Source organism: Hylobates moloch, unplaced genomic scaffold (genome assembly GCF_009828535.3).
Source record: "Hylobates moloch isolate HMO894 unplaced genomic scaffold, HMol_V3 SCAFFOLD_6, whole genome shotgun sequence".
In the NCBI taxonomy this organism is placed as follows: Eukaryota; Metazoa; Chordata; class Mammalia; order Primates; family Hylobatidae; genus Hylobates; species Hylobates moloch.
In genome coordinates this window covers 81,577,176-81,603,427 of record NW_026652281.1, presented here as the reverse complement: position 1 = coordinate 81,603,427, position 26,252 = coordinate 81,577,176, and the positions used below count along the sequence as shown (strand labels likewise).

Sequence of the window (26,252 nt, the reverse complement as noted above, 5' to 3'; positions counted from 1 at the left end):
CTATCACAGAGGTGGCATATGTTCGGCTTCATTAGAAAACTGCCAGTTTTCCAAAATGTCTCTACCAATTTACACTCCCCCAGAAATACAAGAGAGGTCCAGTCGCTCTACTTTCTCGCCTCCACATGGTGCGGTCTTTTTCACTTTAGCCATTCTGGTGGTGGAGACCCACTCGTATTCGCAGCGCCTGGCGCGTAATTGGCACTCAGTTAACAAGACTGTTGAATGAATGGATGACTAAGTTGAGCGGTGTAGACCAAGAGCCTGGCGAGGGCGGACACACGCACGCACTCCACACACAGCGTTTCGCAGACACCCACCGCGGCTCACGCAGCGCAGGACACAGACCCTCTCGCGCACCCCGCGCCCACGTGGTCTGAACACACGGCCTCGGCCCTGCCTCGCGCGTCCGGTCGCCGAGCCGTCCCCAACTCCCGCTCTCGGCGGCGGGCAGGGGGCGCTGCGCGTCCAGGCGCTCCGAGGGGGCGGGCCCGGGTCGGGGCGGGGCCGGCCGGGCTTCCAGGCCTGGGCTCTGGCCGCCCGCGCCACCGGGCCGCTCCGGGGACAGGCCGGGGCGGGGCGCGGCGGCAGGAAACGGGGCGGGGACTCGCGGAGGCGTTGGGGACGAGAGAGGGCGCGGCCAACTCCCGGGGGGACGGCAGGCCGAGAGCGCGGCGCCCGGGCCTGGCGCCGAGCCTGAGCCCGCCGGACGGGAGGCGGCCCCGCTGCGGGCTCGGCCCCGGCCCCAGCCCCGCCAGCATGGCCGGCCGGACCGTACGGGCCGAGACCCGGAGCCGGGCCAAGGATGACATCAAGAAGGTGATGGCGACCATCGAGAAGGTCCGGAGATGGTGAGCGCTGCCCGGGGGCCAGGGACGGGACACGGCGGGACCACCACCACCAAAGGCGTCTACGCTACCCTCGCCAGCTGTGGGCCCCGGGTGTTCGGTGTATCTCTGCCCACTAGCTTTGCCCTGGATCCACAGGGCTCTGTCCCCGTTCCCCTGGCTACTCCTGGGGGTCTACAAAGCGTGATCCCCAGCCGTGTCCTCCCAGAGCGGGAGCCCCCGCTTGTGCCCCGCCCCCTAAATCTTTGACACCCCTCCTGCAAGTGCGCCCCGGGATCTGCAGGGCTCTGATCCCGGGCCAGGCCCATAGCCACGCCCCCCATGTGTGCCCCAGGGGTCCGCAGAGCCAGGGCCCCAAATCATATCCTCTCTCTAGAGGCACCCACCGCCTAAGCCCTGGGGTTTGCAGGACTTTCTTTCTCCATGTAACTATGCCCCATTAGCAAAACTGCTGCTATCCTCCTGTGCCTCCTCAACCTCTGCAGGTACCCCCAGATGTGTCCGGCTCCTAGGGGGGTGGGTCTCCCCTCAGGCCTCTCTGACCCAGCCCCCCACCCTCCCACAGGGAGAAGCGATGGGTGACTGTGGGCGACACTTCCCTTCGTATCTTCAAGTGGGTGCCAGTGGTGGACCCCCAGGAGGAGGTGAGCAACCCCCATTCCCACAAGGCCCTGCATCTGTGCAACCTCAGGCAAGTTCCTCCCCACCCTGACCTCTACCTCCAGCTCCCCGAGACCTCAGATGCAGCAGGACAGACGGGAACCATCATTAGCAGCTCCTCCCCTTTTGCCCTTTTCTGCTCCACACCCCCTGAGTTTGAGCCCTTTTGCTTCTCAGTGCCTCAGTTTCCTTAGGTGTACGGTGGGGCTTTCCAAGAGCTCTGACCCTAATCCTCTAACCCCCAGGAGCGAAGGCGGGCAGGTGGCGGGGCAGAGAGATCCCGTGGCCGGGAACGTCGGGGCAGGGGTGCCAGTCCCCGAGGGGGTGGCCCTCTCATCCTGCTGGATCTTAATGGTAGGTAGGGATCCTGAAACGCGGGGGGCTGTGGGGACTGAAGGAGTGTACTAGGGATCTCAGGCCAACCATCTTGGCTCTTGCTCCCGCAGATGAGAACAGCAACCAGAGTTTCCATTCGGAAGGTTCCCTGCAAAAGGGCACAGAGCCCAGTCCTGGGGGCACCCCCCAGCCCAGCCGCCCCGTGTCACCTGCTGGACCCCCAGAAGGGGTCCCTGAGGAGGCTCAGCCCCCACGGCTGGGCCAAGAGAGAGGTAGGACCAGGTACCTCCCAGGAGCCCTCTCCTCTAAGTCCTGTCTTCTCCAGAGTCTAACCTACCAGCTTATCCCTATACCTGCTCCCCGTCATGTGCACCCTCCTCAAGGCATCTTCCAACTCCTGCAGAATCTCCCTATAGCTGCTGTCTCATTCCTCTGGTCTCTTAGAATCTATACAGACATATCACTGTCTGAGATTTTCATGTAAATTAATTTTTTACTAGTTTATCTTTCTCCTCACTCTCATGTCAGTTTCCTGAATGTTGGAACCATATTGATCCTTTTTTTTTTTTTTTTTGGTTTTTTTTTTTGAGACAAGGTCTCGCTCTGTCACCCAGGCTAGAGTAGTATAGTGGTGTGATCATAGCTCACTGCAGCCTTGAACTTCCTGGGCTCAAGAGATCCTCCCGCCTCAGCCTCCCAAGTAGCTGGGACCACAGGCATATGCCACCACACCTGGCTAATTTTTGTATTTTTTTGTAGAGATAACGTTTCACCATGTTGCCCAGGCTGGTCTCAAACTCACTTGCTCAAGCGATCCTCCACCTTCAGCCTCCCAAAGTGCTGGGATTACGGGTGTGAGCCATCACACCCACGCCCGGCTCCCCCCCTATTTTTTTTAGAGACAAGGTCTCTGTCACCCAGGCTGGAGTACACTGGTGCAATCATAGCTCACTGCAGCCTCAAACTCCTGGGCTCAAGGGATGCTCTGGCCCCAGCCTCCCAAATAGCTGGGACTACAGGTGTGTGCCACCATGCCCAACTAATTCTTAAATTTTTTGTAGAGATAGGGTCTCACTATGTTGCCAAAGTTGGTTTTGAACTCGTGGCCTGAAATGATCCTTCTGTCTCAGCCTCCCAAGGTGCTGGGATTATAGGCGTGAGTCACTGTGCTTGTTCACTACTGTGATCAAGCACTGTGATCTTGTTCACTACTGTATCCTCAGAATAACATGGGACACATAGTAGGTGCTCAGTAAATATCTGTTGAGTGAATAAATAATAGTGATAGTCATAGGGGTGATTAATAATAATAGGAATAACAACAGCTAGTATTTATTGAGCTCTTACTGTGTGCCAGGCGCCCTGGTAAACACTTTACGTGGTTGGGTTTTTTCTTTTTTTTTTTTTCTTTGAGAGAGTTTCGCTCTTGCCAAGGCTGCACAATCTTAGCTCACTGCAACCTTCACCTCCTGGGTTCAGGCAATTCTCCTGCCTCAGCCTCCTGGGTAGCTGGGAATATAGGTATGAACCACCATGCTCGGCTAGTTTTGTATTTTTAGTAGAGTTGGGGTTTTGCCATGTTGGCCAGGCTGGTCTCGAACTCCTGACCTCAGGTGATCTGCCTGCCTTGGCCTCCCAAAGTGCTGGGATTACAGGCATGAGCCACCATGCCCAGCCTTTTTTTTGTTTGTTTTGAGATGGAGTCTTGCTCTGTTGCCCAGGCTGGAGTGCAGTGGTGCGATCTTGGCTCACTGCAACCTCTGCCTCCCAGGTTCAAGCGATTTCTGCCTCAGCCTCCCATGTAGCTGGGATTACAGGCATGCCACCACGCCCGGCTGATTTTTGTTTTTTTGTTTATTTGTTTGTTTGTTTTTGAGACGGAGTTTCATTCTCGTTGCCCAGGCTAGAGTGCAATGGCACATCGCAGCTCACCACAACCTCTGCCTCCTGGGTTCAAGCGATTCTCCCGCCTCAGCCTCCTGAGTAGCTGGGATTACAGGCATGCACCACCATGCCCTGCTAATTTTGTATTTTTAGTAGAGACGAGGTTTCTCTATGTTGGCCAGGCTGGTCTCGAACTCCTGACTTCAGGTGATCCGCCTGCCTCAGCCTCCCAAAGTGCTGGGATTACAGGTGTGAGCCACCATGCCTGGCCTAATTTTTGTATTTTTAGTAAAGATGGAGTTTCACCATGTTGGCCTGGCTAGTCTCGTACCCCTGACCTCAGGTGATCCACCCGCCTCGGCCTCCCAAAGTGCTAGGATTACAGGTGTGAGCCACCATGCCCAGCCAACACTTTACGTGTTTCTCATTTAATTTTCACTACAACCTTATAAGGGCGATGATCGTGTTATGATCCCTATTTATAGATGAGGAAACTGAGACCCAGAGAAGTAACTCAGCCAGTGAGCCAGCATCTTGGGCCTGGGTCCTCATCAGCTCTGCTTTTTTTTTTTTTTCCTTTGAGATGGAGTCTCACTCTGTCGCCTAGGCTGGAGTGCAGTGGCACAATCTCACTCACTGCAACCTCTGCCTCCCAAGTTCAAGCAATTCTCCTGCCTCAGCCTCCTGAGTAGCTGGGATTACAGGTGCACAACACTACGCCCGGCTAATTTTTGTGTTTTTAGTAGATACGGGGTTTCACCATGTTGGTCAGGCTGGTCTTGAACTCCTGACCTCGTGATCCACCTGCCTTGGCCTCCCAAAGTGCTGGGATTACAGGATTGAGCCACCGCGCCCAGCCAGCTCTGCTTTCTTCCATGCAGTCAAACCCGTCTGATTGGCACCTCTTCCTCCCAGGCCCCGCCCTGGCCTTCCCATTTCTCACCCGGTTTTGGTTCCAGCTGGTCTTTTCTAGTCACCTCCACACAGCTGCCAGAACAACTTTTTCCTTAATATTTTTTAAGCTTTGCTTTTTTTTTTTTTGAGACAAGGTCTCACTCTGTTGCCCAGGCTGGAATGCAGAGGCGTGATCATGGCTCACTGCAGCCTTGGATTCCTGGGCTCAGTCAGCCTCCTGAGTGGCTGGGACTACAGGCATGCATCACCATGCTCAGCTAATTAGTGTTTTTTTTTATAGAGATAGGGTCTTACTATGTTGCCCAAGCTGGTCTCAAACTCCTAGGCTCAAGCGATCCTCCTGCCTCAGCCTCCCAGAATGTGAAACCCTGTCTCTACTAAAAATACAAAAAATCAGCAGGACGTGGTGGCACATGCCTGTAATCCCAGCTATTAGGGAGGCTGAGGCAGGAGAATCACTTGAACCTGGGAGGTAGAGGTTGCAGTGAGCTGAGATCGCGCCACTGCACTCCAGCCTGGGTGACACAGCAAGACTCTGTCTCAAAAACAAAAACAAACAAAAAGAACACCCTGATGTGGGCCTGTGGGCTGGGTCTGGGTCTAGACAGTGCCAAGCACTTGTATACCTTTGCTAATATAAAAATGGTAGCAAGCATTTATTGAGCACTTACTGTGTGCCAGCCACTGTGCTTTACCTGCATCCGCTCATCTGACCCTCACAACAGCCACATGAGGTAATTACTATCATTATCCCCATTTTACAGATGGGGAAACTGAGGCCCATGGAAATTAAGTAGCTGGCCCAAGGTCAGGATTTGAACCCAGGCAGTCCAAGCCCAGAATCTGTGGCAAATTAGCACGCACTCTGTGTCACGCGTCATACTTTCCTGTCTGTCCACCGCATCACCCTCGAGCTCCCATGTCAGTGTTCCCTCCTCTGCTTCCTGGGGCACAGCCAGGTTCCTGCTCTGTCCTCTCTGCTCCTGTGGCCCTCTGCCCTCTGTGACTGGGGCCTGTGACCATCTGTTTCCCCCACTGTCTGTGCTGCTGGCACAGAGTGGCTGTTCAGGGGATGTTTGTTACCTTGACGTTCCAGATCCCGGGGGCATAACTGCTGGCAGCACCGATGAACCCCCAATGCTGACCAAGGAGGAGCCTGTTCCAGAACTGCTGGAAGCTGAGGTGAGAGAGGCCAGAAGGCTGGACTCCTGGGTCTTGGAGGGAATGGGGGATCTGGGTAAGCTGAAGGCTTGGAGCCTGCATTCTGAGGGCCTGGAGGAGAGGCAGACCTGGGACAGAGCTGAAGGCTTAGGGGCTGGGTTCTTGGGACTGAAAAAGAAAGGGTGTTTCAGAGACAAAGTGCTGAGGGCTGGATCAGGGCTGATTGAGACCATTAAAAGCCTGACAAAGCCGGGCATGGTGGCTCACGCCTGTAATCCCAGCACTTTGGGAGGCCGAGGCGGGTGGATCATGAGGTCAGGAGATCGAGACCATCCTGGCTAACACGGTGAAACCCCGTCTCTACTAAAAATACAAAAATTAGCCGGGCGTGGTGGCACGTGCCTGTAGTCCCAGCTACTCGGGAGGCTAAGGCAAGAGAATCGCTTGAACCCGGAAGGCGGAGGCTGCAGTGAGCCAAGATCGCGCCACTGTACTCCAGCCTGGGTGACAGAGCAAGACTCCTTCTCAAAAATAAATAAATAAATAAAGCCTGACAAAATCATGGCGCTCCTCCATGCATTTTCAAAAAATATCAAAAAATATCTTAACCGTATAATCAGCGTAAGAAAATTCCTCATAAACCTCTGACATTTCTCACGAGGCTACCTCGATGCATTTTCAGAAATATCAAATATCAGGTTCATTCCTCCACACGGTGTCACTGTTGTTGTTGTTGTTTTTGGTGCCTGCTTCCTCTGCATCCTGGGCATCTGGCCCTGGGCTTGCCTCCCGGGCCCAGGAGGGGAGGGGAGTGGAGGCTTTGGAGAAGGCAGAGGCTCGGAGGCTGGACACCTGGGTTCCGTGGAGCTCATGCCTGTCCACCCTTCCTCTCCAGGCCCCTGAAGCTTACCCTGTCTTTGAGCCAGTGCCACCTGTCCCTGAGGCAGCCCAGGGTGACACAGAGGACTCGGAGGGCGCGCCCCCACTCAAGCGCATCTGCCCAAATGCCCCTGACCCCTGAGAAGCCGGCCTGCCTGTCCTGTTGCCCCAGGGGCCCCTTTGGCTTTTTACAAATAAAGACCCTTTTGTAATTTTGTGTCATGTCATTTCCCCGTCAGGGCTGGGGAGGGTCTTTGGAGACAGTTTTGTCTCATGCTCTATTGCTCAGACGTGGTCACTGAGGCTCTGAAAGGACCTTCTTGTAGTCACACCGCAAGGCAGAGTGGGGTGGGGGCTTGAGCCAGGACCCTGCCTCCCAGTACTTCCCGGGTCTGCCCTATCTCCCGACCTTCACCTCCTCCTCTGGGAGGCCCAGGACCCCTCTTCCTGCTCAGCCCTCGCCTGGGCCTAACAATTACCAAAACTCTGGGTAGCTAGGCCATGACTCTTTTTTTTTTTTTGAGACACAGACTTGTTCTGTTGCCCAGGCAGGAGTGCAGTGGTGCGATCATGGCTCACTGCAGCCTTGACGTCCCACCTCAGCCTCCCAAGTAGCCGGGACCACAGGTGTGTGCCACCATACCCAGCTAATTTTATTTATTTATTTATTTATTTATCACTATTTTTTTTTAGAGAGTTTCGCTCTTGTTGCCCAGGCTGGAGTGCAATGGTGCAATCTCGGCTCACTGCAAACTCTGCCTCCTGGGTTCAAGCAAGTCTCCTGCCTCAGCCTCCTGAGTAGCTGGGATTTGAGGTGCCTGCCACCACGCCCGGCTAATTTTTGTATTTTTAGTAGAGACTGGGTTTTGCCATGTTGGCCAGGCTGGTCTCAAACTCCTGACCACAGGTGATTTGCCTGCCTCGGCCTCCCAAAGTGCTGGGATTACAGGCATGAGCCACCATGCCCAGCCTGCTAATTTTATTTTTTGTAGACATGGAGTCTCGCTACATTGCCCAGGCTGGTCTTGAACTTCTGGGCTCAAGTGTTCCTCCTGCCTTGGCCTCCTAAAGTGTTGGGATTACAGGCATGAGCCACCACGCCTGGCCTATTCACATTTCATACGTAATAACACAGAGGCCCAGAGGGACTTGGGGGCCTGGGATGACCAACCCATTCCCTGCCCTGAGGAAGCCACTCCTCCACCCGGGAGTGGAGTTTGAGACCAGCTTGAGCAACAAAGCAAGACAAAAAATGAAAAAATTAGCCAGGCATACTGGTGGGCACCTGTAGTCCAAGCTTCTCGGGAGGCTGAGGTGGGAAGATTGCTTGAGCCCGGGAAGTTGAGGCTGCAGTGAGTGATGATTGCACCACTGCGCTCAACTCTGGGCAACAAAGCAAGACCCTGTGTCTAAACAAACAAAGGAAATGTAAGGATGCTTCCCACAGCAGCTGCAGTGGTGATGGTGGAGCCAGCACTGTCCAGGGAAGCCAGGCTTGCTGCGATGTAGTGTAACTGTTTCTTATCGCTGCTGTAACAAATTGCCACACATATAGGGGCTTAAAGCCACAGACATTAGCCAGGCACAGTGGCTCATGCCTATAATCCCAGCACCTTGGGAGGCCGAGGTGGGTGGATCACCTGAGGTCAGGAGTTCGAGACCAGCCTGACCAACAAGGTGAAACTCCGTCTCTACTAAAAATACAAAAGTTGGCTGGGCATGGTGGTGGGTGCCTATAATCCCTGCTACTCGGGAAGCTGAGACAGGAGAATTGCTTGCATCCGGGAGGTTGCAGTGAGCCGAGATCACACCACTATACTCCAGCCTGAGTGACGGAGCAAGACTCCATCTCAAAAAAAAAAAAAAAAAAGCCACAGACTTTTTTTTGGGATTACAACTCTTACAGTTCTGGAGAAGTCCAAAGTTAGTCTCACTGGGTTAAAGTCAAGATCTCAGCAGTAGTTCCCTCTAGAGGAGGATCTCTTTCTTTGCCTTTTCTGGCTTCTAGAAGCCACCTGCATTCCTTGGCTTGTGGCCCTTCCCTCATCTCAAATCAGTGTAGCATCTTCCAATCTCTCTCCATCGTCACATCTTTTCTAACTCTCCTGCCTCCTTCCTCCAAGGACCCTGTGATGACACTGGGCCCATTTGAATAATCTAGGACACTCTTCCTATCTCACGATCCTTAGTTTCCTCACACCTGCAAAAGCCCATGTGCCACAGAAAGCAACACATGCACAGATTCTGGGGATTCAGATGTGGACTTCTTTGGAGGGCCATTCTTCATGGTAATGTTGGCTGTTTGCTGGGTGTGTGGCCACCTCATGACTCCCCTCAACCACTCCCGAGGGAGGAGAGTGTTCGGTAGTTGGGAAAGTCCCCTGTGTGGGTTAGTGGTGTGGTGTTAAAGCTCAGAATTCAGGTTCCGGGTTTGAATCTCAGCATCTGCATTCATTTGTTGTTTGACCTTGAGCAAGTGACTGAACCTTTCTGTGCATCTGTTTTCTCATCTATAAAATGGAGATAACAGGCCGGGCATGGTGGCTCACACCTGTAATCCCAGCACTTTGGGAGGCTGAGGCAGTTGGATTACTGAGGTCAGGAGTTCAAAACCAGCCTAACCAACATGGTGAAACACTGTCTCTACTAAAAATAGAAAAATTACTTCGGCATGGTTGCGGGGCACCTGTAATCTCAGCTACTCAGGAGACTGAGGCAGGAGAATCTCTTGAACCCGGGAGGAGGAGGTTTCAGTGAGCTAAGATCACGCCATTGCACTTCAGTCTGGGCAAAAGAGGGAGACTCCGTCTCAAAAAAAAAAAAAAAAAAAAGGAGATAATAGTGACATCAGCCTGGTGAGAGTATTCTGAGAGTTAAATTAGGCCACACATGGAGAGACAGCCCTTGGCCTGGGACGTAATAAGTGCTCAATAAATGGCAGGTTTTGTCCTATTGCCCCATGTTACAAATGAGGTTACCAGAGACTCTCCTATCCCTGAGGCTGGGGACAGAAGCCTGGCCCCAGACGGGGTGTCCATTTCTGAGCAGCCTTGAGAAGCTAAAGTTTGAGTCTCCCCTATTCTTGTCCCTCTCCTGGTCAAGGGGCCTAGGAAACTGTCCTGATTCCCCCCCAGGAATGCTCCCCTCTTTGACCTGTTTTTTTTTTTTTTTTTTGAGACGGAGTTTCGCTCTGTTGCCCAGGCTGGAGTGCAGTGACGCGATCTTGGCTCACTGCAAGCTCCGCCTCCCAGGTTCACGCCATTCTCCTGCCTCAGTCTCCCGAGTAGCTGGGACTACAGGCGCCCACCACCTCGCCCGGCTAATTTTTTGTATTTTTAGTAGAGACAGGGTTCACCGTGTTAACCAGGATGGTCTCGATTTCCTGACCTTGTGATCTGCCCGCCTCTGCCTCCCAAAGTGCTGGGATTACAGGCGTGAGCCACCGCGCCCGGCACTTTGACCTGGTTTAAAAGCCAGTTTGGGCCTGGCATGGTGGCTCACGCCTGTAATCCCAGCACTTTGGGAGGCCAAGGCGGGTGGATCACTTGAGGTCAGGAGTTCGAGACCAGCCTGGCTAACACAGTGAAACCCTGTCTCTACTAAAAATACAAAAATTAGCCAGCCATGGTGGTGCATGCCTGTAGTCCCAGCTACTTGGGAGGTTGAGGCAGGAGAATCACTTGAACATGGGAGGCGGAGGTTGCCTGGGCAACAGAGTGAGATTCCATCTCAAAAAAAAAAAAGCCAGTTTGGCTGGATATGGTGGCTCACACCTGACACCTGGAATCCCAGCACTTTGGGAGGCTGAGGCGGGAGGCTCGCTTGAGCCCAGGTTGAGGCTGCAGTAAGATATGATTGTGCCACTGCACTCCAGCTTGCATGACAGAGCGAGACCCTGTATCTTAAAAAAAAAAAAAGTGAACATGATAAATTTAAAAAGCTATCTCTTCCAGAGCCACAGCCCTTATTTACCACCTTGCTGTCTCCCCTTTCCACCTCCTCCCCAAGTTCCACACTCTCTTTGTGGAAATCCTTCTACCCCTGGCTCTCAGGCCCCACCTCTGGGGCTCACTGACTCCTCCCCTCTCAGCCCTCATCCGTCCTTGGCCACTCCCCTCTTCCTGGTCTGGGAACTGTCTCTTGCCCTGACCTTGCTTCTCTTTGTGCACACTCTCCCTGCTGGGTCCCACCTGCCCTTTGAATCAACAGTTCCTCATTCTCTGACTCTAAGTTCCGCCCCCACCTCCAGACTCCAGGAGCCAAATGGCTGCATCACATCTCCATTGGGATATCCCAGAGATCCCAGCCTCATCCTCCCCACAACCTATTCCTACCATCCCAGGAGCCAGCTGAGATGGTGACACCAGGAGTCAGAGTCACCTTCCAGGAACCACCACGTCCTGTTAGGTCTCTGTCTTAAGTAATTTTCCAGTTAGCCCCTTTCTTCAGGGCAACGCTGCTTTACTAGGTGCCAGCAAAACTAACAGCCTCCTGGTGGGGTTTCCTGCCTCCCTCTTGCCCACCTCCAATCCATGCTCCACCCAGTAGCTGGGCAATCTTTCAGAAACCCAAATCTGTCCATGCCACTGCCCCCAGTTAGAACCTTCCTGTCCTCACTACCTGCAGGATGGAGCCCACAGCCTGCTGCGTACCCACACCTGCAGCCACTCTCTGAACTGCTCACAGCCCCCAGATGCCTGCTGCCATCTCTCACCCCTTGGGTTTTGCTCACACTGGCTGCTCCACCAGGAAAGCCCTTCCCATCCCCTCTTCGCCTGGCAGATGCCAAAGCAGTTTTCACGTCTCAGCTTCTGGGGTGTCTCTTCTGCCTTCCCTCAGCCCCTTACCCCTCCTCGGCTGTGTCGTGGAGTAGTGGCTGTTGCTTTGTAGTGGTCCGTGTCTGCGTGGTTCTTCAGCACCAGCCTGGAAGCCCCAGGAGGGCAGAGGATTCCCTTTATTCATAGCAATAGGTACTTATTGTGTGCTTACTGTTTGCTGGGCACTGTTCTAGGACCTGAGGATGCAGCATAAAGAACACAGAATAAATGGCCAGGCGTGGTGGCTAGCACTTTGGGAGGCCAAGGCGGGCAAATCACCTGAGGTCAGGAGTTCAAAACCAGCCTGGCCAACATGGTGAAACACTGTGTCTGCTAAAAATACAATAAAATTAGCCAGGCGTGATAGTGGGTGCCTATAATCCCAGCTACTCGGGAGGCTGAGATGAGAGATTCACTTGAACCCGGGAGGCGGAGGTTGCAGTGAGCCGAGATCGCACCACTGCACTCCAGCCTGGGTGAGTGAGATTCTGTCTCAAAAAAAAAAAAGAACACAGGAAAAAAAAAAATCCCTGCCCTCATGGCACCTGCCTTCAGGCAGTTATATCCTAAGCAGGAAGTTAGAGTGCTCTGGAAAAAGCAAGCACAGAACGGGAGATGGGGAGAGAGCAGGGTGTGATTTTAAGTGGGGGCGAGGCAGGGGCCTCACTGAGGCAAAGGCTGAAGAAAAGCTGGAAGGAGGTGAGGGAGAGAGCCCTGCAACTTTCTGGGGAAGAGCATTCCAGGCAGAGGGAATGGCCAGGGCAAAGGAGAGCCAGTGTGGCTGGAGCGGAGGGAGGGACGGGCAGGGGAGTGAGTTCAGGTCAGCTGGGCCTCGCAGGCAGGGCAAGCACTTAATCTATCCTTCACACTGGGAGAATGAAAACAAGGGCAGTACTAATCACGCTGGGAAGGCAGGCAGAAGCTGGGCCAGCAGAACTTATGGTCGCCTTGCTCAGAGGCCAGTGTCAGGACTTGGCTTTTCCTCTGGGTATTGTGGAGTGTTCTGAGCAGAAAAGCATAATCAGACTTAGGTTTTGTTCCTAATTTCTGTGTGTGTGTGTGTGTGTGTGTGTGTGTGTGTGTGTGTGTGTGTGAGACGGAGTCTCACTCTGTCACCCAGGCTGGAATGCAGAGGCATGATCTCGGCTCACTGCAACCACTGCCTCCTGGGTTCAAGCGATTTTCCTGCCTCAGCCTCCCAAATAGCTGGGATTACAGGCACCCGCCACCACACACAGCTAATTTTGTATTTTTAGTAGAGACAGTGTTTCACCGTGTTGTTCAGGCTGGTCTCGAACTCCTGACCTCAGGTGATCCACCCGCCTGGGCCTCACAAAGTGCTGGGATTACAGGCATGAGCCAGTGCGCCGGGCCTGCAGGCACATTGTTAATTAGAGCTCAGTATTCATTCACAGGTTTTCCCCCCCTCTTTGATGTAAAATATCCATATAGTAAAATATATAGGTGTTAATTGCTCGATTCAGTGAATTTTAACAAAAGCATGGTGCCAGGTGTGGTGGCTCACTGGGAGGCCAAGGCAGAAAGATCATTTGAGTCCAGAAGTTTAAGACCATCCTGGGCAACATAGTGAGACCTCATCGCTACAAAAACTTAAAAAAAATTTAGCCAGGCATGGTGGTGCACACCTTTAGTTCCAGCTACTTGGGAGGCTGAGGTGAGAGGATCACTTGAGTCCAGAAGTTCAACATTGCAGTGAGCTATGATTGTACCACCGCACTCTAGCCTGGGCAACAGAGCAAGACCCTGTCTAAAAAAAAATACAAATAAACAAACCAGAACAAAACAAATGCATACATCTGCATAAGGAAACTGTTCTCAAATACAAAACATCACTATCACTTGCCAGAAAGTTCCCGTTGTCCCCTTCTCATCTCCAACTTCCCATAGTCAACCACTGTTCTCTTTTTTTTTTTTTTTTGTATTTTTAGTAGAGATGGGGTTTCACCATGTTAGCCAGGATGGTCTCAATCTCCCAACCTCGTGATCCGCCAGCCTCGGCCTCCCAAAGTGCTGGGATTACAGGCATGAGCCACCGTGCCCAGCCTGTTCTCACTTTTTTTTATAAGACAGGGCCTTGATCTGCTGTCCACTATACAGTGCAGTGGCATGTTCACAGCTCACTAATTTTTTTTTGTATTTTTTGCAGAGACGGGGTCTCACCATATTGCCCAGGCTGGTCTTGAACTCCTGGGCTCAAGCGATCCACCTACCTCTGCCTCCCAAAGGCTGGGATTACAGGTGTGAGCCACTGCACACAGCCTTTTTGTTGTTGTTGTTCAAACGACTTTAATGATGCCACAATGTCTGTCCTCCCCCAAGTAACTGGGTAAAGTGTTTTTTTTGTTTGTTTGTTTTCGATCATAGCTCACTGCAGCCTTGAACTCCTGGGCCCCGGTGATCCTCCCACCTAAGCTTCCCGAGTAGCTGGGACCACAGGCATGTGCTGCTGCGCCCAACTACTTAATATATTTTTTTTTTTTTGAGACTGAATCACGCTCTGTCACCCAGGCTGGAGTGCAGTGGCGTGATCTTGGCTCACTGAAAGCTCTGCCTCCCGGGTTCACGCCATTCTCCTGCCTCAGCCTCCCAAGTAGCTGAGACTACAGGTGCCTGCCACCAAGCCCAGCTAATTGTTTTGTATTTTTAGTAGAGATGGGGTTTCACCGTTTTAGCCAGGATGGTCTTGATCTCCTGACCTCGTGATCTGCCCGCCTCGGCCTCCCAAAGTGCTGGGATTACAGGTGTGAGCCACTGCACCCGGTTTTTTTTTTTCTTTCTTTCTTTTTTTTGTAGAGAAGGGGGTCTCTCTGTGTTGCCTAGGCTGGTCTGGAACTCCTGGCCTCAAGGGATCCTCCTGGCCTCACAAAGTACTGGGATTACAGGCGTGAGCCACCACACCTGGCCTGATGGTTTGAAAATAACGGATTGGGTGAACCTGTTCTGGAACTTCATGTAAATAGAATTAAGCAGTATGTAACTCTTTTGCATGTTTTCTTTTACTCAGGCTAATATTCTTGAGGGTCATCCGGATTATTGTGTGGATCAGTAGTTTATTCCTTTTTACTGCTATATTATATTCCATAGGTCAGGATCACTCTGCTGGGTGGAGAAGAGATGGGCCCTGCCAGGGCTCAGAGACTCGGGTGAATGCACCCCAGGGAGATGGGCAGCCTTTTCTTAGGAATTTCTAGAATGGGGAGTCTGTGGCATCAGTCTCCTCAGAATCTGGGAAAACAGAACTACATCAGGAGAATCTAGCATGACCAAGCATCCCTGTTTGCCCAGGACTTTCCTGGTTTTAGCACTGCAGGTTCCGTGTCCCAGGAGACACCCCAGTCTTGAGCAAACTGAGATGGCAGATCACCGTCACCCTAGCAGGATCCTGTCACTGCTCTTGGGGCTTCCGGACCCTTTTCACATGATTACATTCTGTTCCTCCTAAGGGCTGATTTTCCTTAAACCCTAAACTGGGCTCCTCTTCTGTTCTAAAACTTCCCATGGCTCCCTATGGCTGTGCCTGGCAACTGAAAGCACATAGTCTCTGGTAGAGGTTCTCAAACGGCTGCATATTGGAATCACCTGGGGAATCATTTAAATATTCTGATGGCTGCCTTCTACCCTCAACATTTTTTTTTTTTTTTTGAGATGGAGTCTGTCTTTGTCACCCAGGCTGGAGTGCAGTGGCACAATCGTGGCTCACTGCAATCTCCGCCTCCCGGGTTCAAGCGATTCTCCTGCCTCAGCCTCCTGAGTAGCTGGGATTACAGGCGTGTGCCACCATGCCCGGCTAATTTTTGTATTTTTAGTAGAGACGGGGTTTCACCATGTTGGTCAGGCTGGTCTCAAGCTCCTGACCTCGTGATCCACCCACCTCGGCCTCCCAGAGTTGCCAGGATTACAGGCGTGAGCCACTACGCCCAGCTACCCCAGACATTTTTGTTTTTTTTTTTGAAATGGAGTCTCGCTCTGTCGCCCAGGCTGGAGTGCGGTGGCACGATCTCGGCTCATTGCAACCTCTGCCTCCCGGGTTCAAGTGATTCTCCTGCCTCACCCTCCTGAGTAGCTGGGACTACAGGCGCCTGCCACCACGCCCAGCTAATTTTTTAATTTTATTTTATTTTTAGTAGAGACGGGGTTTCACCGTGTTAGCTAGGATGGTCTCAATCTCCTGACCTTGTGATCCGTCTGCCTTGGCCTCCCAAAGTGCTGGGATTACAGGCATGAGCCACCACACCTGGCCCCACCCCAGACATTTTTCATTGGTATCATGTGCAACCTGGGCCCTGGGATTTTTTGTTTTGTTTTGTTTTTTTGAGTCTTGAGTTTAGCTCTATCACCCAGGCTGGAGTGCGGTGGCATGATCTTGGTCACTGCAACCTCCACCTCCCAGGTTCAAGCCATTCTCGTGCCTCAGCCTCCCAAGGAGCTGGGATTACAGGTGCCTGCCACCACACTCGGCTAATTTTTGTATTTTTAGTAGAGACAGGGTTTCACCATGTTGTCCAGGCTGGTCTCGAACTCCTGACCTCAGGTGATCCACCCGCCTTGGCCTCCCAAAGTGCTGAGATTACAGGAATGAGCCACTGCGCCCAGCCAAGGGCCCTGGGATTTTTAAAAGCTCCTCAGGTGATGCTAACATGCTGCAAAGCTTGGAGCTGCGAGCCTGTGAATGTGATTTGTTTGGCTTACATGGTGTTGAACATGTTGGCAACATTAAAATCAAGTGATTTCATATAAAAATCTGGACTCAGGCCGGGTGACGTGGCTCACACTGTAACCCCAGCACTTTGGGAGGCTGAGGCAGGAGGACTGCTTGAGCCCAGGAGTTGAGGCTACAGTGAGCTATGTGTTGTTACCCTTCAACCTGTGCGACACAGCGAGATCCTGTCTCTACCAAAAATAAAAAAAGAAATCTGGACTCCAGCTACCCTTGAAAGCAGATGTTCTGAGATACTGAGTTTGCCTCCTGGAGTGATCATGGAGCGGAGGTTGGTAGGGTAGGGGGGTGGGGGGTGCAGAACACTGACTGCCCTGGGGGCAGAGCCTCTGCCTTCCAGTCCCCGCAATCCCTACCGCTCCCTGGTGTTCCACTCTCCTCCTTGCTGTTCACTTGCATGGCCTCCAGGCTAATGGCTGAGTTTTGCAGCCAGGCATTCCAGGCCTCCCAGCCTTGACCTCTGCTCACCTTCTCCACCTCCTCACTCCCTGCTCTAGTCATCTTCATCTCAGGTCCTGCCCTCCAGCCACATGGGCTGCTTGGTCCCTTCCACTCCTATTTTTGCCCATGGAGTTCTCCCACCAAGTTCCTTATGGTAGACAAGCCCCTGCTGGATTTGGCCCCTGCCCACCTCTCCTGCCCCTTTCCCCAAGCTTTCTTCCAACTCATGCATAGAACTTCTACCACAAGGAAGCTGGCCAGGCTGTTAGCACTCCCGTTCCCTCTGTCTGTGAAGCCCTTTCCTTCCCTCCACCCTCCCCTTCTCTCTCATCTCAGGCTTTGGGTTTTATTTCACCTCCTCCAAGGTTCCCTGACCTTCAAACTAGGTCAGGTCCCTGGTTAGTCACTATACTTCCTCTTTCTCACCTCCTTCATCTCACTTCCCCAGCTAGAATAAGGCCACATCTGTCTCATAATCTCTGTCTTCCTAGGGCCCAGTGTGGTGCCTGGCATACAGTAGGTGCTCATTAATGATGAATGAAAGCAAGCACATCTCCCTTTCTCTACTGGCAAAATCCTAATCCTTTTCTGGTTACATTTCTCCTGTAGCATCCAATTCTGTTCTCGAGACCCAAAAGATCTCTGAGGTCCGGTGATCAATGGAGTTTTAGCTCAGGTCCATTTCACAGTGGGCCCAGTGGATCCCCAGATTTATCCTGTGGTTATTTCCCCAGGCCCAGAGTGAGTGCACTGGTGGCACAGGCATACCCAGCAAGTGGCAGAATCCCCCCATTAGTTAACTGGGTGTCGCTGTGCATGGCGGTGAAGGCAGGGTTGCACCTGGCTGGTGACCCCAGAACCCCTCCGGGTACAGCACAAGGGCAGAGCCCAAGAACTTACTTTCCGTCCTCTTGCATTTGCCTGTGGATTTGCAGTTGGTAATGGCGTTCTTGCCCGGCCCTCCTTTGTTCCTCCAGGCAGCCAGGCAGCTGTGGCGTAGTGAAAGGGCAGGATGCGGGTAGGAATGGAGTTATTCCTGATTCAGACTGATTTGCTATAACTGTGATTTGGGGCAAGTCCCTTCCCCTGTCTAGACCTTAGCTGGCTGCTGCATCTAAAAAATGAAGTCAATAATCTTTTCCTCGTCTTTGGGGTCATCCATCTTTCAACCACATCAGGAGCAGCGGGAACCAAGTGCAGAGAATGGCCTTAAAAGCAGTATGGGAACCAAATTTTTGTAAAGTAAATATTTTCAACCTTTATATTTTGGAATCACCAGCGGTATTTATTACGTGCACTCTAGGAAATGGAGGCAATGCAATGCCAAAAACAGAAAGTAAAACTCTGCTGTCCTGTGCCGCGGCCCGGTGGAGGTTTTAATGTCTGTATCTTAAGATCTGGTGAGGGCACGGGTAGGTGCGGCTGGACCGAGTGAAACCAGCCCCGTTGGGCGCCTGGGCTGTCTCAGGGCTGTGCTCGCAGTGGAGACATCTGCAGCTCGGCACCCACAGGCCCCGCGACCCTTCTAACCTTTGTGGCGCTCCGCGGAGACAAAGGCGGGTGGCACAGCCTTGGGAAGGGTTAAGGCCTCCGACGCAGCCCTGACGCGTGCTAGAGCGGCCGGTGGCGGACTTCCGGTTGGGCGCGGGCGCGGGCGCGCGCCGCGTGTTCCCGACCCGCCGCCGCCGAGACTTCGAGCAACCCAGCCGGGCGCAGGGCTGCACTGTCTCCGTCTGCGGCCTGCAGTACGCGGGTAGGGGTTATGTCGCGCGGCCTCGCCTGCGCCGCGGCGGGAGACTCGCATCTAAGCCAGACCCTCCCGCAGGGTCCGCACTCGCGATCTGGGCTGTGGGCAGCATCGTGGCCCCTCGGGGCCTTATAGGGGCGTGAGGATCCCGGTCGAGCTGGGGGCGGGCGGCTTCTTCAGCTCCCTTGCGCCATGGAACCCACTGTATGCCCGTTATGCAGTCAGGAAAGCTGAGGCCGGGAAGGAGGGCGTTACGCTGCAACCGCGGAGACCAGCGCTCCCTCGCGTGGCCGCAGTCGGCAGAGGCGTGGCCAGAGCCATTCCCGGTCTCCAGTGCGGCTGCAAGGGCGGGCGCCCGAGGGCGTTTTGCTCCGGGCCTCCACCCGCGAGCCGACCGTGTCAGGCGCGCCACACATGGCGCTTCTCATTCTCACTGCACCTCACGAGGCAGGAGCTGCCGTTCCCGTGTCACAGACAGAAAAACAGTCTGGGGTGATTTATCCGGAGTCAAGACTCAGGTCTGTGGCTCAGTCGGGAAGGATAGAAACCCAAGCTTCCTCCGAATGGTTCAGAGACCCGACCAAGTTAAATAATAATGGCTCAGGGGTCTTTAAGTCTTCCCCCCGCCCTCGCCTTTTGTTTTTGTTTTGTTTTGAGACTGCCTCACTGTCCCCCAGGCTGGAGTGCAGCGGTGCGATCTCCGCTCCCTGTAGCTTCGACCTCCCGAGGGCTCAGGTGATCCTCTCACCTCAACCTCACAAGTGTCTGGGACTAGAGACACGCGCCACCACGCCCGGCTAATTTTTCTATTTTTTGTAGAGTCAGGATTTCGCTATGTTGTCCAGGCTGGTCTGGAACTCCTGGGCTCAAGCGATCCTCCTGCCTCGGCCTCTGAAAGTGCTGGGATTACAGGCATGAGCCACTGCGCCCGGCTACCCTTTAATTAACTCAAGGAGTTTAATAATTGAATTTAGGCTGGGCTCAGTGGCTCACGCCTGTAATCCTAGCACTTTAAGGGGCCACGGCGGGCAGATCACTTGAGGTCAGGAGTTCAAGAGCAGTCTGGCCAACATGGTGAAACTGTCTACTAAAAATACAAAAATTAGACGGATGTGGTGCCATACACCTGTAATCCCAGCTACTCGGGAGGCTGAGGCAGGAGACTCCCTTGAACCCGGGAGGCGGAGGTTGCAGTGAGCCAAGATTGCACCACTGCAGAGAATCTGTCTCAAAAAAAAAAAAAAAAAAAGATTTCACACCTATACCTTCCTCTGTGTGTGTGTATACATATATATATGTATATATAGAGAGAGGAGGAAACATTATATAATTTTTCCATATATATATATATATATATATATATATACACACAACAGTCTCGCTCTGTGGCCCAGGATGGAGTGCAGGGACTCGATCTCGGCTCACTGCGACCTCTGCCTCCCGGGTTCAAGTGATTCTCCTGCCTCAGCCTCCCGAGTAGCTGAGATTACAGGCGCCTGCTACCACGCCTGGGTAATTTTTGTATTTTTATTACAGACAGGGTTTCACTATGTTGCCCAGGCTGGTCTGGAACTCCTGAGCTCAAAAGTGATCTGCCCGCCCCAGCCTTCCCAAATGCCAGGATTACAAGTCTGAGCCATCACACCCGGCCCATATATACATATTTTAAAATAACACCTTTACTGAGAGAGATGACTCACACACCGTACAACTCACCCATTTAAAGTGTACAGTTCAATGATTCTTAGTATTATCACAGTTTTGCAAATATCACCACAGTCAATTTTAGAACATTTTCATTACCCCTAAAAGAAACCACCCGTTAACAGTAACTCCCGAGCCTTCCTCCCACTACAGCTCTAGACTACTACAAATCTACTTTCTGTCTCTACAAAGAGTTGCTTATTTTGGACATTTCATATTAGGGCTTTATGTGGCCTTTTTTGACTGAGATAACCTTTTTGTTGTTGTTTTTAACCAAATCAACTCCTTGAGCTCAGAGCCCTGGCCTGTAATCATAGCCAGCTAGAACTGAACAGCATTGTTTTGGTTTTGTTGTATCTATTTTTACCACTCTCGGGTAAATGATAGGAATTTCTCATTTATGGCAGTGGTTAAAGTTTCCTTTTTAAATACACCTATTTCCATCAAAACGTGAGTTGACAATTTTTAAAGAACAAGATTAAGTAAACAGAAGTAGAAGTGGTCCACAAATTTGTCAGAGGTTGGGAAGATGGGATGTGAATGAAGTTTGGCAAACATTGGACTGTCTGATTTAAGGTTCTCCAGGTCATCATTTGAAAACCACCCTCACCTTATTCTTTCATTGCATTTTCCTGACAACTCCTGTAAAGAAGTGCATGATTTTACTGATGAAGAAACAGGTTCAGAGAAGTCAGGTACAATTACTTGTCCAGTGTCACACAGCTAGTGACAGAAGCTTGGCTTAACCAAGTCTGTCTGATTGCCAAAACTACCTACTTACCAAGTCTGGAAGTAGGATAGGGGGTGGGGAATGGACTAGCAGGCTTGAGAGGGGACTCTGGCCACTACCCAAAACATGCGGATACCAGGCTGGCTGAGTTGTTTTGGGTACCTCTTCTAACAAATATTCAAATATATCTATGAAACAATTTATGACTCTAAACAGAAATCCCATCTCATTTGCCACTGGGGCTTTCACCGTCTCTCAAGGGCACACCGCAGTTCAGGAAGTGTGCCTGCCTGGAGAATGAGGGTGTGTGTGCACGTACGTGCTGGTGGTGAGGAGAGTCTGATCTCTAGTTCATCTTGGTTGCTACTGGCATCACTTTCCAAGCCCACAGGGGTCCCTTACACTCCACGACTTCTGCCCTGTTCCACCTGTGGGCACCAGAGTCTCTAGGCTGGCTGGGATTACCTGCATATAGGGTCCCATGTTTCTGGAATGTCGGGCCACCACCTGCTCTCAGGACTGACCATTTTCCTGGAGCACAGCCACAGGGCATTCACCGGGACTCCCTCTCTCCCCTTCCTGGCCAAGGACTTTCCCATCTCTTGCCATCGTCTTCATCAGAACTCTGCCTCCTCCCTCAGACCCTATTCCTCATTTTATTCTTTCCCTGTGGGCTTTAACAGACCATTAAATTCAGAGCCCATTCCAATAACACGAATATCCTTTTCCAGAGAGAGCTTAATTTTACACCTTAATTTTTGAAATTATAGCATATAGAAGATAAGCAAAACAACCAGGTCCTGCCATGCTCTTGTTCAACACTGATTTAACTCAGTCCACCTCTCTCACAGCTGTGCAATTCAACTTGACCCAAACTTGAAGCTAAGCACCTCCAGACAGGGTGATTAGGGTCCATCTAGTCTCACTCAACTTAGGTGAGATCTCAACCCTAAATCCAAGCAATTATCTGAGTAATTCTGGACCCTATAAAACAATATAGCGGCCGGGTGCAATGGCTCACACCTGTAATCCCAGCGCTTTGGGAGGCCAAGGTGGGCAGATCACCTGAGGTCAGGAGTTCAAGACCAGCCTGGCCAACATGGTGAAACCCTGTCTCTACTAAAAATGCAAAAATAAGCCAGGCGTGGTGGTGCCTGCCTGTAGTCCCAGCTACTCAGGAGGCCGAGGCAGGAGAATCACTTGAACCCAGGAGGTGAAGGTTGCAGTGAGCCGAGATCGTACCACTGCACTCCAGCCTGGGCGACAGAGTGAGACTCAGTCTCAAAAAAAAAAAAGCTAACATTGAGCTAGGTGGATATTCTCAGAGCACTACATGCATAATCTTACAAAATCATTTCAACAACTTAGGTAGGTACTCTTATTATTTCCACTTGACAGATGAGAAAAGCAAGTGAAGTCACTTGTCCCATAGTATATAATAGAGGCAGATTTGAATCCATATCATCTGATTTCAGAGTGTGTACCCTCAAACACAGAGTTCAGATGAGGCTAACTCCAGCCATCGTTTACAGCAGCATTTCAGTGTTCCCTATACGCTGTCCCCCTCCTAAGTCAGTTTCTAGCTACTTGGGAAGCAGAGTTGGGGATTCCTCTTCCCAGAGATCCAGAGTCTGAGCACCCCAAGACCTGGATCTCCCACTCAGGACACCTTTCCCCCTGCCCAGTTCTGGCCCCTCTGGCGATGAGTTAACGACTGTTCCCCTGGCCTGCAACTGCCACCGAGTTACTGTGTGTCAGCACTGGGCTGGGTACATTTACAATTTATCTGGTCCTCGCTACTTCCCAGCAAGGCGCTATTCTTCCAATTTTACAGATAAGTAAACTGAGTTCTAGGACAGTGAAGTGACTTGCCCAGGGGCACACAGCTAGTGAATGGAGCAACAAGGATTGGAACCCAGGTGCCCATCCGTGAGTCTACTGCTCTGGCCACTCCTTAGGGACATTCTGGAGTTGAGAGTTATGTAAGGGAGGGAGGTGATGCTTGGCTGTGGTACCCCAGCAAGTCTCTTACCTCTCTGGCTCTACTTCCTTATCTATAAAATCTCTTTCCCCAGTTTTTTTATTTATCTTATTTTATTTTTTGGTGGGGGGACAAGATCTTGCTTTCACCCAGGCTGGAGCGCAGCTCACTGCAGCCTCCAACTCCTGGGCTCAAGCGATCCTCCTGCTTGATCTTCCTGAGTAGCTGGGATTACAGGCGTGAGCCACCACGCCCAGCCCACCCGGCAAATTGTTTTTTGTAAAGACGGGGTCTCACTATGTTGGCCACACTGGTCTCAAACTCCTGGGCTCAAGTGATCCTCCCACCTTGGCCGAGAAGACAGGTGTGCTGGGATTACAGGTGTGAGCCGCTGCACCTGGCCTCTTTTCTCAATTTTTCTAATGAAAGCAAGCTTTTTTTTTTTTTTTTTAGCAACTTCAAAATAAAACTTAAAAGACCACTATGAAAAGAGTGTTCTTATAAAAAAGAAGTCTCACTCCTTTGGCAGGCCAGGAGTCGTAAGGCTTGGTCTAAGGAACCATTTTCTGCCTAGGCTTCTAGAGCAGCAGCTGGGCTGAGGGGCTTGGAGTTTGGGGAAAAGGAGATGAGAATCCTTGAGCCTCCCTGGGGAACAGGAATGTGATGGTAACAATGGCTCCCATTTACTGGATCTTCCTAAGGTGGCAGGTGCTGGGCTAAGACATTGAGATACAGGCGAGTTATATAGATATATGAGATAGATGGATAGATGCATGTATTCGTACACATGGATTCTAGGCTTTTAGCCACTGCCCTACTCTGTTTTTCTAGAATTTTAGAGAAGAGTTTTCTTAGATATCACCTCATTCTATCTTCTAATTTAAGGGCAAGGAATAATTTGTTTACTCATTCAACAGTCATGGAGGTGCCATTCTATGCTAGGTCCATGCTGAACTCAGAGAAGACAGAAAAAGGCCAGGCACCATGGCTCATGCCTGTAACCCCAGCACTTTGGGAGGCCAATGTGAGAGGATTGCTTGAGGCTAAGAGTTGGAGACCAGGTTGGGCACCATAGCGAGACCCCATCTCTACAAAAAATAAAAAAAATTAGTCGGGCATGTTTGTCCTCACCTGTAGTCCCAGCTACACTGCAGGTGAAGGCAGGAGGATGCCTTGAGCCCAGGAGTTTCAAGGCTACAGTAGCTTTGATTGTGACACTGCACTCCAGCCTGGGCAACAGAGCGAGACCCTGTCTCTTTAAAAAAAAAAAAGAGCCAGGCTTGGTGGCTCACGCCTGTAATCCCAGCACTTTGGGAGGCAGAGGCAGGAGATCCACTAGAGCTTAGGAGTTTGAGGCCAGCAACATAGTGAGACCTCATCTCTACAAAAAGTTAAAAAAAACTGAGCTGGGCATGGTGGCAGGCTCCTGTAGTCCCAGCTACTCAGGAGGCTGAGGTGGGAGGATTGCTGGAACCTGGGAGGTCGAGGCTGCAGTGAGCCATGATTGTGCCACTGAACTCCAGCCTGGGTGACAGAGTGAGACCCTGTCGCAAAAAATAAAATAAAATAATGAAGGCTATAGGCTCAGAGAGGGAAAGTGATAGGCTCAGAGAGGGAAAGCCCCAAGTGACACAGCAAAGCTGGAACTACGACTCTGGCCCCTAATCTTCAAGCTCAGCACTCTTTCTACTTTGTCTTTCCCATAGCTGTCGACTCACAAAGCCATGGCCATGAAAAAATTAGATTCATGGCTGGGCACGGTGGCTCACGCCTGTAATCCCAACATTTTGGGAGGCCGAGGCAGGTGGATCATTTGAGGTCAGGAGTTCAAAAAAAAAAAGGAAAACTTACAGATTCATTTTAAAAGTGTAATGTGGAAGCTGAGAAAGGAGGTAAAGCAGAGGCATAACAGTAAGGCCAATTTTTAAAAAATCTTTTTTTTGCTGTTGTATTATTTTTCTTTTCCGTTCTGTTCTTTTTGTTGTTGTTGTTGTTTTTTGTTTTGTTTTCAGATGGTTTCACTCTTGTTGCCTAGGCTGGAGTGCAATGGCGCGATCTCCGCTCACCACAACCTCCACCTCCCAGGATCAAGAGATTCTCCTGCCTCAGCCTCCCAAGTAGCTGGGATTACAGGTGTGTGCCACCACACCTGGCTAATTTTGTATTTTTAGTAGAGACCGGGTTTCTCCATGTTAGTCAGGCTGGTCTCAAACTCCCGACCTCAAGTGATCTGCCCGCTTCGGCCTCCCAAAGTGCTGGGATTACAGGCGTGAGCCACCGTGCCTGGCCTATTGTATTGTTTTCTATGGCTGTAACAAATTACAGCAAATTTAGTGGCTTAAAACAACACAGATTTGGCTGGGTACGGTGACTCACACCTGTAATCCCAGCACTTTGGGAGGCTGAGGCGGGCGGATCATGAGGTCAGGAGATGGAGACCATCCTGGCTAACATAGTGAAACCCTGTCTCTACTAAAAATACACACATACAAAAAAAAAATTAGCTGGGTCGGGTGGTACATGCCTGTAGTCCCAGCTACTCGGGAGGCTGAGGCAGGAGAATCACTTGAACCCGGGAGGTGGAGGTTGCAGTGAGCTGAGATCACACCACTGCACTCCAGCCTGGGTGACAGAGCAAGACTCTGTCTCAAAAAAAAAAAAAAAAAAACCCCACAGATTTATCATATTACAATTCCATAGGTCTGAAGTCTGACAAGAGTCTCATTGGGCTAAAATCAAGGTGTTTCTGTTGGACAAGAGATTGTTGTAAAACAACAACAAAAAATAATAAATAAATGAAATTAAATCAGGGTGTCCTCAGGGCTGTGTTCCCTCCTGGAGGCTCTGGGGGACAGTCTGTTTCACTCTCTCTTCCAGCTTCCAGAGGCCCCTCCCTCCATCTTCAGAGTCAGTCACACTGCATTTCTGACCATTCTTCCACAATCACATCTCCCTCTGATCAAAATCAGAAATAAGTCTCTGATTTTATTCTATTTTTTTCTTTTTGAGATGGAGTCTTGCTCTGTTGCCCAGGCCGGAGTGCAGTGGCACGATCTTGGCTCACTGCAACCTCCACCTCCCAGGTTCAAGCGATTCTCCTGTTTCAGCCTCCTGAGTAGCTGGGATTACAGGCATGCGCCACCATGCCTGGCTAATTTGTGTATATTTAATAGAGATGGGGTTTCACCATGTTGGCCAGGCTGGTCTCGAACTCCTGACCTCAGGTGATCCGCCTGCCTCGGCCTCCCAAAGTGCTGGAATGACCGAGTCTCTGATTTTAAAGACCAACATGATTACATTGTGTCCCCCTGGATAATCCAAGACAACCCCCAGCTCAAGGTCCTTAATCACACCTGCAAAATCCCTTCACCATGTAAAGTAAGACATTCACGTGTTCCAGGGATTAGGGTG

General features: G+C 51.5%; 1 protein-coding gene across 4 annotated transcripts in view; it reads left to right on the top strand.

Annotated features, from left to right (window-relative positions):
* The first annotated feature begins 487 nt into the window (after positions 1 to 487).
* The window catches only part of BCL7C (BAF chromatin remodeling complex subunit BCL7C), a 57,081-nt gene continuing 31,316 nt past the window's right edge, over positions 488 to 26,252 (top strand). Inside the window, exons 1-6 of one of the 4 annotated variants that reach the window (XM_058440923.1) lie at positions 488 to 851; positions 1,414 to 1,492; positions 1,754 to 1,862; positions 1,955 to 2,116; positions 5,740 to 5,825; positions 13,668 to 13,759. In XM_058440923.1, the coding sequence (XP_058296906.1) occupies positions 760 to 851; positions 1,414 to 1,492; positions 1,754 to 1,862; positions 1,955 to 2,116; positions 5,740 to 5,825; positions 13,668 to 13,759 (620 nt within the window). In that variant the 5' untranslated portion in view covers positions 488 to 759. Of the gene's footprint in view, positions 852 to 1,413; positions 1,493 to 1,753; positions 1,863 to 1,954; positions 2,117 to 5,739; positions 5,826 to 6,699; positions 6,896 to 13,667; positions 14,112 to 26,252 lie in introns of those variants that run through there. The other 3 variants (XM_058440921.1, XM_032157189.2, XM_032157188.2) reach the window with 3 other exon arrangements.